Source organism: Electrophorus electricus, chromosome 5, assembly GCF_013358815.1.
Source record: "Electrophorus electricus isolate fEleEle1 chromosome 5, fEleEle1.pri, whole genome shotgun sequence".
Taxonomy (NCBI): domain Eukaryota; kingdom Metazoa; phylum Chordata; class Actinopteri; order Gymnotiformes; family Gymnotidae; genus Electrophorus; species Electrophorus electricus.
The window spans coordinates 14,864,901-14,877,130 of NC_049539.1; the positions used below are offsets into that span (position 1 = coordinate 14,864,901).

Sequence of the window (12,230 nt, forward strand, 5' to 3'; positions counted from 1 at the left end):
TGTTGATGAGCTGAGAATGAGAACGTGCTGTGACACGTCACAATGTGTCCATAACCTGGAATGTGTGCGTCATAAGAACAGAGTATCATATGTAAGAATATTTTTTACTGTAACATTACACATTGCGGACTCTGTGTGATCGAAAGTGCAAGGAGGAAGAGTACGATGGTCAGGAAACCGGATTATAATGGTGAGGTGTTTTTTTTTTGTTTGTTTGTTTGTTTTTTCAGATATATCCATCCATATGCCAAAGATTTTATGAGAATCCCATACGCCATATGCAATGGTTAACAAATAAACATTGTACAAAACTATCATGTACATTTCATGTTAAAATTATAATAGCTCTTACATACTTGCTAGGTCTATTTCATATTAAAAACATTCATGTAGTGTACGATCTGTAACTATGTATCAGATCAAAAGCATATGTGTACAGAAGGTGTCATAAAAATATGTAACTGTATATAAAATGTGTTAGACAAAATATAGAGTACCAGTCAAAAGTTCAGACACACCTGACTGAATGTATGTTTTTCATAGGTTTAAACTCATTATATTCTATGTTCTCAGGGGAACCTTTCCCATATGAGCCTTTTTTCAGGGGACCAGTTAGCAAGAGGTGAGTCCTTAAATCTCTCAATGTTCCTCCCATTTACTCCTTCATATCAGTTGACTTTAGTAAACTATTTAAAGCACACACATCATGGATCACAGAATGTCTGTTATTAGCTCTATACAAGAAATATATGAAGGCCATAGATCTACTAAGACTTATTTGAAACTCATTTGACTTAGCTAAATAACTTTATTACATAATTGAAATGATACAAGTGTGTAGCAATACTTCTTGTTTTTCTTCAGGAGTTGTACAGACATTATCTGCTGTATGACTTTTGTGGCTGCCATTGTCAGCTATATGCTTATTGGCATCCTGGGTAAGAAACATTTCCAACTACACTTTCATGGAAAAATGATTATTCTGGGCTTATAAGAAAGGTCTTTTACACATGTATGGCTTGTGAGATATCCTTCTAACAGAGGTTCTAACACAGCTTTGTTGTATGGAGACCCTCGTCATGTCCTGTTGCCCCGGAATTCCACTGGGATGTTCTGTGGATCTGGAGTCAATTTGTAAGTCCCTCACATACTGGATTAGTATTTATGTCTTCACAGGAATACCAAAACAGCACACTCAGTATGTAAGGAACACTGTCAATATTCTCTCAAATGAGTAGAACTAGCATTACAGTGGAGCTGTGCAGGTTCAAATCATGTGGATACATTAAAGAGCAACAGTGCAAGATGGGTTAGATTTTAGGTTAAATATTTTCATGATTGGCAATTCACAGCAACAAGTGGACCCAATCAAATCACACATGTTTAATGATTGCCTCTAAAACAAAGGGTCCAAACTCAGGTCTAGGAGTGTCACAACACTACGGAGTTTATTGTTTACCCCAATCAAACTCACCCTAGAAGAAAGAACATTTAGGGGAGTAATGGTGTGACTACACCACTGAAGCCTGATACACATGCTCAAAAAACTGAATAAAAATAGTTTCTTTAATTGGCTAATATTCATGTGTCAAGCTGCATTTGTTTCCAGCATCCTCTTGTGTTTCAGTGACAAACCAAATGTCCTCTACTTTGACGTTCTGAAGTGTGCCAGAGCAACCACAGAAATGGATGCCACTCTAGAGGGTCTCCAGTGTCCAACCACTCAAGTGAGATTTCCACAAAGATTTCCTGTTGAAATTGTACAGAGGCTGAACACGTTTGAATGTAGCCTATTAGAAATCTGCACATGAGACTCATTTATTACAAAACAGTTTATTATGTAGTATGTGAATGCAAGTTTGTAAGTCTGGGGGCTTGGGTATCTTTTTGTTGCTTGGCTTAGGAGCCTTTTTCTGTATCATGCAATGAACAATGAAGTGTAGATATAAATATGAAAAGCAACACTGTGTTTAGCTGCTCAAATAAGATCTCCTTCACTCTGTGTGTTTGTGCATTGGCTTGCAGGTCTGTGTTAAAAAATGCCCTTCGGAGTTCTGGAAGTTGCCCCCAGAGGCGTATGCCCCAGATGCCCTACCTAAAGACTTCTTTCAGCAGCAGTATTGTGATCCTAGACTTGACCTTGCCCAAACCACAATGGTAAAACCTCACACTGCAAATGAGCAATGTAACCAACTTTATCGCTGGCAAATAAATCCTCACCACCCCCTTGACAGAACAGAATCTGTCATATCAGAAGTCTTTGCAATATGCAACCCTTTGTTCCAAGTAGATGGAATTAATTCATTGGTTAAGCCAATCACACATACATAGGATTCAGTATGTTAATGAGATTTTCACATGCATTTCTACTACAGAGTGTTCAAGACATCCTCAATCAAGAGCTTTGTCCGTATTTCTACACCCCAAGTAAACCAGGTACAGACAGCAGGATTACCTTTACAACTACCTGTCTATTTGTCCATCCTGTTTTGTAACAGTTTGACTATGCTATGCACTAAAACATAACCAAACCACCAGGACTGTGCATTTACCGCCATCATAAGTCAGTAGGTTTCATTTTTACAGTCATATTATTTTTCTGTTTCTCTGTGTCTCTCTCCCCTCAGCACTAGGGAAATGCCTGCCTAGCTTTGAACTACAGGACGTTCCTCCAGACTTCTCTCTCCCTGGATTCGCTTCCGTAGATGAAACAGTCAAGCACATAAAGAGTGCTATGGAGTAATCCTTCACACACACTCACACACACATATGCATGGATGGTTGGTGTTGATCTATAAGCTGCTTTTGCTGACCAGTATTTTTTGCTTGCAGCTCTCTTGTTTCAGGATTCAACTTTAAGTCAGTGGGGTTACGGATTTTTGAGGATTTTGCTACATCATGGTATTGGATATTAATGTAAGTTAGTTTTATACAAGATTGTATTACACCCAGACATTGTATAGTGTGTGTGTGTGTGTGTGTGTCTCTGTGTGTGTGTGTGTGTGTGTGTGTGTGTGTGTGTGTGTGTGTGTGTGTGTGTGTGTGTGTGTGTGTGTGTATATATATATATATACAGAAAGATTTCAGTTGATTTTCCTTCATCAATCTGCATAGAATACAATACTATATGCAATACAATACTACATATAATACTGGCCAGCGAGATCTAGGGAGACTGTTTGTGGTTTCAAACTTCTTCTATTGGAGAATGATGGAAGCTACTGTGATCTTGGGCAGTTTCCAAGCTGCAGAATATTTCTTGTAACCTTCCCCTGATCTGTGTCTTGACACAATTCTTGACACAATTCTCTGAACTTCATGACTTGGCTTTCACTCAGACACTATGAACTGTGAGTCCATAAACAGACAGATTTCTGCCTTCCCTGATTATGTTCAGTCAATTCAGTGAAGCACAGGTGAACCCTAATGAAGTTTAAAAAAAATTACAGGGACCATTGATAGAAGTAGGATTCAACAGAGCTCAATAAAAAGTGTCTTAACAACAGACCTCAATATGTATGTTAATGCAGTATTTCAGACTTTTATTTTAAATAAATGTACAAAACATTATAAAAACCAATGTTTGTTTTCTTGTTGAGGAGTATTTTATCTAGATTGATGAGGAAAAATAGTTAAATCAATTTTAAGATGAGTAATACACAACAAATTTGAAACTTTCTGTATGCATTTTAAGTAAATATTTTTTCTCTCTCTCTCTCTCTCTCTCTCTCTCTCTCTCTCTCTCTCTCTCTCAGAGGTCTGGTGGTTGCTATGGTTGTTAGCCTCATGTTCCTCCTGCTTATGAGATATCTGATGTTCGTGCTACTGTTGGCTCTCATCGTGGGAGTGCTCGTAGCTGCAGCGTATGGTAAGCCTGTACAATACATGTTTTAACATACCTGCCATTAGCGACCAGCTCACTGGGTAATAATTAAGCCCTTCATGAATGGTCTCCTGCTGCACTGAAACAAGGAAAATACCAAATTACTGTGGATGGTTCTATGACTGGCACTGATTTGCTGCCCTATAGTGTATGAACTCTGCATGGGACCCTTAATTTTAAAGACAAATTGCAGGGGGTTAGATTAGTGAATGAGGATGTAAGCTGTCTACTCTGTCTTTCTCAGGTATCTACTACTGTTACCGGGAATATAACCACTACAGACACTCCAAACTCACCCTCGGTGACATTACTTATAATTCAGAATTCTCTGTCTACCTTCAAGTGAAAGAGACGTGGCTGTTCTTCTGTAAGGGCTATCAGATTTTCTCACAAGACATGTATTGACAGTATATAAAGTAGAAACAAACATGTTGTAAAGAAAGGAATTTTTCTAAGAATGGATGCATGGCTTTGGTTTATACTGTTGCTGTATGTGAATGATTTTTGTGTGTTTGTGTTTATGTGGCAGTGGTGAGCCTGTGTCTTTTGGAATTCGTAATTTTACTCTTCCTGACACATCGGGGGAGGAGAATATCTGTTGCATTGGCACTGATCAAAGAGTCCAACAGGTAGAGCTTTTTAGGCCTTCAGACACATAGGCGGTAGTAAATATATCCATTGCCAGCATTTCTTTAAACAAATGTCAGCCATCTGCTATGTCCTTCTTGTTTTTGTTGTTGTTGCTGTTGTTTATAAACAGAAAATCACCTTGGATACAAGAAACCCATTAACATTTTTCTTCAAATCAGTGCAGTCTCGGCATTCCTACATTATTACTCATATAAAGCCACTTCGCGGGGGCAGCCTGTATAAAGGCTCTCTTGTGCTCTTAAGGCTACATGAGGCCTTTTGTGCTCTGTGCTGTGTGTAGGGCGGTGAGTTGTGTGACGACCACACTGGCTTACCCCTTGGTGACGTTCCTGCTGGTGGTGATAAGCATGGCCTACTGGGGAATCACTAGCCTGTATCCTCTGCCACTTCCTCTTCTCACCTACCTTCACTTCCTGCTAACAAAGCAAGGCAGTAACTGTATATCTGTCCTCGCCACTGAATTAGTGCTGTAGCTTGGATTGTATTGGTAGTTTGTTGTTGAAAATGTGCTTGTGTCAGTATTTTGTGTGTAGAGTGTGTGTGTTAGGCTGTGTCCTTGACCATTACTGCCCTCAGGTATTTGGCCACTTCAGGTGCTCCTGTATACCATGTCGCTGCTCTCAACTCCTCCATAGCCAACTGTAGTTCTATCACAGGCTCAGAGATTTGCATTCCCAAGGTCAGTCGCCTACACACACCCACACATGATATATCCAAGCTGTAATATTGTTCCCTTTCAAATATATAGTATAACATTCACATATCGCTATTTGCAGCTTCATACAGACATAATATGGTGAATGTATATGATATTCATATGATATTCATACTTCACAATGACTTATTTTAGATGCATTCAGATTACTGACATGTTCCAATAGCCTGGTAATGATTCATTTCACATCTCTTTCCTTTTATTTATACTGTTGTTGTTGTCTTCTTCTTGTTTCTTTTCAGGAATTCAGTGCTTCTCTCCATCCTGATTGTCCATCTGTGCGCTGTGTGTTTTTTAAATACGATGACACGGACTTGTTCTCAAGGATCGCACCCTACCTGCAGATCTATAATTTGCTGGCTTTCCTCTGGTGCGTGAACTTCATCATCGCCCTGGGCCAGTGTACACTAGCCGGTACCTTCGCATCCTTCTACTGGGCCTTCAGTAAACCAGCAGACATTCCCCCGTACCCTCTCTTACAAGCCTTCATCCGGACACTAGGGTACATAGCACTCGTGTTTCATCCCTGCTCCGCTCCGATTGCTTTGATATCAGCCACACCCGAAAGTACATTCCCTTGGTTTGGTGACTACTAACCTAGTACAGAGTCCTAACTGCTCCCCACCTCTAAAGTCTACTAAACTGCTTTTTTTCAAGGTGTCATGTCGGCTCTTTAGCATTGGGTGCTGTCATCCTTACCATATTCCAGGTCCCTCGGATGTTACTGGAATATCTTGACCATAGGTTCAGAGGTAACAATATATATAAAACCTTCATGACCTTAGTCCTGCTTTCTCCTGTCTGTAACTGTAAGTGTGACACAATTGTCTACTCCACAGACTGCCGGAATTTCTGTTGTCAGTTTGTGATGATGTCCCTCAAATGCTGCTTTTGGTTCCTGGATAAATTCCTCAAGTTCTTCCACAGAAACACCTATATCATGGTGTGTCTCATATCCAGCTGCACACAAAAAAATGATCGATGCTGAAATAACTGTTTTTATGTGTCTTCAGTGATCGGTTGTCTAGCGTTAGTATGAGTATTAGATAAAAACTAAATGAAAAACTGTATGGTGTATATTAGTATGATATGGTTTTTTTTTCACTTTGTGGTAATAGCATCAAAGTATGTAATTGTGTCCATATGACTAGTGAAATTTACTGAGTGTACAATCTGACTCAACATGCTGTTTGTGGTTGATAATATACAGATTGCTATACATGGAAACAATTTCCATGTGTCTGGCAAGAATGCTTATATGCTCTTGAGGAGAAATATTAACCGGTAAGTCCTCAGACAGAGGAGATGTTTCGTACATATTATTGAACGTATGGGGTTGTGTGTGAATATGAATGATTTAATGTTGCTGTTGTGGAACAAATTACTTCCATTTCCTTGTTTTGAAGGCAAAAATATTAAATGGAGGAATTTATCAGTACATACTCATGTGAAAATAATTTGTATACATATTTTTAATATGAGTACCAATTGTTCTAGCTCAAGTTTAGCACGCTGTCCTTGACCATGTCCCTCTGTCCACAGGGTGGTGGTGTTGGACTGTGTTACAGACACACTGCTGTTTTCCGGCAAGGTGCTGGTGGTCGGATTAGTGGGTGAGAAATACAGTGTGAAGTCATGTGTATGTTACCCATACTACACTTCATCACATTTAAAAGGTACAACACACTTTAAAAGGTAACTCTGGGGGTTTTCTACATTCCCTGTAAGGTCTGCTGGCTTTCTTCTTCTTCTCTGGGAGAATCAGGCTGCCAGATGACAATTTCCAGATTCAGCTGCTGCATTACTACTGGTTGCCCGTTATCGTATGTATTGCCTCCACTGTCGGATAACCTCAGAACAAACTCAAGTGCTGACACTTGCTTCTGTGTGAGATCAAAACATCAGCATATTCAGTACACTGTATAAATGGTTCTTTCTTTAGATACCAAAGGGTTTAATGACAGCAATTGTAAAGTCACTTTGTAAATAACCAGGATTTACACATTTATTCTGTAGAGCAGTGCCTGTTATAGTACTGACGGCCCAGCGTGTAAATCTACTACTGCTGTTTTTTTAGACGGTGATGGCGGGAGCTTACTTGATCGCTCAGGGCTTCTTCAGTGTGTACAGCATGTGTGTGGACACCCTTTTTCTCTGCTTCTGTAAGCTACACACACACACACACACACACACACACACACACACACACACACACACACACACACACCTACTCATTCCACCAGTTCATGACACTGGGCACACACAGTTGAAAGCTTGCATGGTCCAGTCCCTTTACTTCAGAGAGAGTAGAATTATAAAAAACATTATTAGCTCACATTTCAGTCTTAAGCTACTATATATTCCAATCAACAGGACTACATTGTTTTCACTTCCACTGTAATGTTTTTGTCTCCTCTAGTGGAGGATCTGGAGCGTAATGAGGGCACCATGCTGAGACCATACTACATGTCCGGGTCTCTGTGGCGAATCCTCAATAAGTCCTAAAGAGCCTTAAAAAAAGACAGCTTTCGACCACATCCTTTTCCATACTTTTCATAAATAAACCAAACAAGCATTTATGTTAGTCTTTTTTTGTTTGTTACTGTAAAACTGCTCAGCATTCTGATCGCTACTGTAATGTTCAGAAGACAGCTGACGGGGCCTCTTTCAGGACTGATTTGGTTTTGACCAAACAGCAGACACACACTGGATGTTCTGGCAAACATTGAGTAGGAGTACGCTTGTGCCTAAATGTGGGGTATATGAGAAGTTTTAGTTCTTTGCCAACTCCTGATTATGCATAAAAGATCACATTCCATGGTATGCTACGATATTATTTTTTTATTTCTGAGTATAATAGAGAGTATACAAACTAGTAAGAATGACTGAGCTAAATGCAAATGTTCTTACTTTATTAACTGAATACTATTTTATATATGAAATATGTGAACGTTTACAACATATAGAATACATTTATGATGTGATACAACAGTTGATAAAAAAACAATAAGAATATAAAATCCCAGAAATCTATTTTCCATTCTTTTTTCACACGTATGAAGTCATAAGCTCATCCACATGGCCCGTTATGACCAATACATGCACCATTCTGAACAGGCTTAGAGTAATTTTGATTTTCACACAATGCAATTTTTACAGAAGACAATGCCTTGAAAAAATGTCCAGTTCAAATGATTTATACAGACTGGTTCTCAGCACTAAAAATGTACAGTACATCATTCATTACTTTCACTTTAAACCAATATATTTCATTTCTGGTTGGATTTTCTCTCATAAGGATTAATACCAATCAATTAAGACAGGTTTTCAATTAAAGACAAAGGTATAGTTGCCAGTAATAACTGGAACTTTAGAAGGGATCTAGGTCATTTGTATCACTGTAAAATATTTAACACAAAGATTTAGGACAGCTGGTGGTGTGCATCTAATTGTTAACATATACACTAGTACATCCACTAAAGCCTACCATAATGATATCAACACCAAATGCAACAAAGTCATTTTGTTTCCAATGCTGAAAATGTTAAATGAGAGTAAAACCAACAGAAAAATAGTTTTTGGCCTAGGCCAAACAAACGAGACATTACAATGGCCAGCCCACCTTTAAAAGATTCACAGTAGAAATGTAAATATATGTATAATTTATTAATGTAACATAAAACAGCAATAAGAAAAATGCAAAAATACTATGGTGAAGGACATTGTGACAAAACCCCATGTGAATGCTTATATTACAATCCTGTTTGGACAAGTTTGATCCTCAGTCTCTACCAGTGGTTAATTGTATCTTCTTATAAAAAAAAAGGAACCTTATGGTCTGTAATGGATAGTCATTATATATATAAAACAATTACAATGCTGCAAAAAAAACAAATTGTCAGCAATATCAATGGCTAATTTAAATGACAATAAGGTAGAAACTGAATTATAAGAAGAAAGCCATATATTCATCTGTTTTGAAAGAATTCAAATAGTTAATATCACTGTGGCTAGTTGTACTGTGCACTAAGATATAGTTAGCTTCAGCTTGTGAATTGTATTTACAACTTGGATATGGATGTGAACTTTAATTTCCAGCATGTAACACAATTTTAAAATTTTACCCAGCATAAAGGTGTTTCCCTTCTGATCAGTTCACCTAAAATGAACAGAATCCAAATGTGCTAAAATGTGCTACCTAACCAACTATTGTGCTTTTCTAGATTCTCCATTTACTATCTGGATCACACCACACCTCATTTCAACATCTCTTCACCAGACTTACACACAGAGGTATTCTGCAGAGGTCAGTGAAAGGAACTGGGTTTTGGATTTCTCTGGCCATAACTGACACCAAAACAAAATTAAATACAGATTATGGACAACATACATAAAATGCCACAGTACACAGTATGATTTTGGTCCCACAGTAACTGCCTTTGGTCACTGATGTTCAAAATATCAGTGAAAATCAAAGCAGTGTATATTTGGCAACACTGTAAAGCATTTGAGTAGGACTTTGTGTAGACATCTTCGAATTCTTGAGATGTAGTTCCAACGTAGTTGCTTTCTACATTATTTTTTTTTCTTTCAATGAAACATGTCTTTAACTGAAACATGTCAAAAAAATAATAATAATAATTAAAAAATCTAAACGTATAAAAGAATCAGGGCAGTTAGTGTTGAATTTGCTGTGTCCAAATGTTAGTTTGGCTACAAGGGACTTCACATGAGATTCAATTAAGCAAACAGTATACAAGATTTCTGGTCCTAATACATACTGACAGTATGTGACAGCAGGTAAGAGGCACATTTTGGCACTTCAGATTTGGCATTCTAATTTTTTTGCTTGTCCACTGGATTTTTAGATAATGAATATGTCAGGCACTTGTTGGGTCTGGACAGTACTGAGCATTTGTCTTTTATATTTGATGTTTTTAATGAAGAGTGGTTCAAGTGATTTGGCTAAATATTTGCGGTCATCCCAGATGGAAGCAAACGGGACGGGTACGAAAGTGGCACTGTGTAAGCGTGTGCTGTTCACACATTGGACTTGGAACTGTCCTTGGATTGGCTGTGCTCTGCAGCCACCTCTGGAAGTGTGGGGGCGGAGCTTAGGACGGGGCTCCGGAAGGAAAAATGTTGGACAGGCAGCTGCACCTCTTCTAGCAAGTCATTGGGCTTCATCCTGTACAGGCAGCACAAAGACTGTCAATGAGACACTGACTACGACTTACTGCTGATGGCTGAAAAAGTCGATAGAATACTTCTACCAGGGTAAAGTTACCATAGGCGAGATCTTAAAGCATGTCACAAAAATAAGAATGTCTCCTTTGTTGTCATAGGTTTAAAGGCCAAGCACCACCTAATAGACCTCCCTAAAGAGTTCACATTATCTTAGATACTACAATAAATGCACATGTAAATTAAAACTAAAATAACATGTTCACTGAAGTAAATTGAAGGAAAAACCCCAAAAATGTCGCTCTGGAAATTCCAGAAAGTTGACGAGTGATGTCACTGGTTGTCATCAGACAGTGTGCTAACAGATATGAAGCTGCAATATGCACATTACCAGTAACCAGTGTAACTGGAACCAAGAAACTGGTATATGCTGTTGCAGTAGTCATGCTTGAGACAGTGGACAAGATAGAGAAAACAGTAGTGGTGATAGAAACATCTAAAGGAAGCAATATGAGAAATTGCAAAAATACCAGGGACTGAAAGAAGAGAGAATGTGGAGGGTTAGCATCAAGGTTGTCCCAGTGGTGATAGGGGAACCTGGGGCAGTGACTCCTAAGCTCGAGGAGTAGCTTCAACAGATCTCAAGAATGACATTGTCAATCTCAGTCCACAAGAGTGCAAACCTGGGAGCAGCAAAGCTAAAACTTCCAGACCTCTGGTAGAAGGCCCGATTGCCGAGCATGAAAGGGCCACAGATGTGAGACAGATACACACATGCATACACACAAACACACACTCTCTCTTTGTCTTTCTCTACAAATATACTAGAGCTGAGGAAGTAAAATTTGTGTAGTGCATGTGCCTTATCTTCAGTCAAAGGCTAAAATAACCTCTCATCTGTTGGAATGAAAGAAGAAATTTAAGTTAATTTCAGAAAGCATTACTTTCTTTGTTGTCATGCTTAAAAACAAACCTTTGACAATAATTATATATATATATATATATATATATATATATATATATATATATATATATATATATATATATATGTGTGTGTGTGTGTGTGTGTGTGTGTGTGTGTGTGCGTGTGTGATTTGTTTTCCCACTGTACTTTACTGTATTATTTTTACTGTGCTAAGTGTATCAGAAATCAATTTCATTAATTTTTCACAGAAGCAGTATATATAGTAGCTATCTTAATCCACTGTTGTTTCGTTAGCAACATTGTAAAATCATATAAATTTAGCCATCGATATCTTTTATTTTTGTATTCTTCTTCATCAAAGGAATCAAACCCTCAGGCTCTAAAGCTCCGTTACCTTCGCCGCTATTTTCCAAAACTGCTGCAACTTCAGCAGCTGTAAACTTGTTTTACAACATTTTTGGAAATGTATCCGACGTGAAGGGAACGCCGTAATGATTTCATGATTGTTTATTGTTTAGTTTCACACAGATTGACACACAAATTCATCAATAACACACGTAGAAATGGATCAGCTCTGAGTGACAGACGAACAGACGAATCACACGGCGATCGTCCTGTGATTCGACGATGAATGACGGTAAAATGTACTAAAAGTGTTACTCGATTGGGGGCGGGAGAGTCTTCTTTTAAGCGCAGACTGACTGCAGACTTTTATTTATCTCAAATAAACAATCAATCAGGGTCCATGTCCTTCCTGATAAAAATTGGAGTTGGGAGCATTCATTTATTCTGGCATACATTACAGACTTTAAAGTTTTTTTTTCAGAATTGTCAAAAAATTATTTGTCAGTCGCATAGACGTAGTTTTGGGA

At 38.3% G+C, this 12,230-nt stretch overlaps 1 protein-coding gene across 1 annotated transcript; it reads left to right on the forward strand.

The window, feature by feature from the left end:
- The first annotated feature begins 165 nt into the window (after window positions 1-165).
- On the forward strand, window positions 166-7,776 carry LOC118241450 (choline transporter-like protein 4). The gene is made up of 20 exons (XM_035526469.1): window positions 166-190; window positions 574-622; window positions 1,628-1,727; window positions 2,026-2,157; window positions 2,376-2,436; window positions 2,628-2,739; window positions 2,833-2,916; window positions 3,756-3,868; window positions 4,128-4,250; window positions 4,413-4,512; window positions 4,815-4,907; window positions 5,111-5,213; window positions 5,492-5,751; window positions 5,907-6,001; window positions 6,089-6,192; window positions 6,460-6,533; window positions 6,792-6,862; window positions 6,978-7,072; window positions 7,327-7,411; window positions 7,669-7,776. Exons 1-20 carry the CDS (start codon window positions 166-168, stop codon window positions 7,752-7,754), a joined length of 1,965 nt encoding a protein of 654 aa, XP_035382362.1. The 3' UTR covers window positions 7,755-7,776.
- Window positions 7,777-12,230: the final 4,454 nt, after the last annotated feature.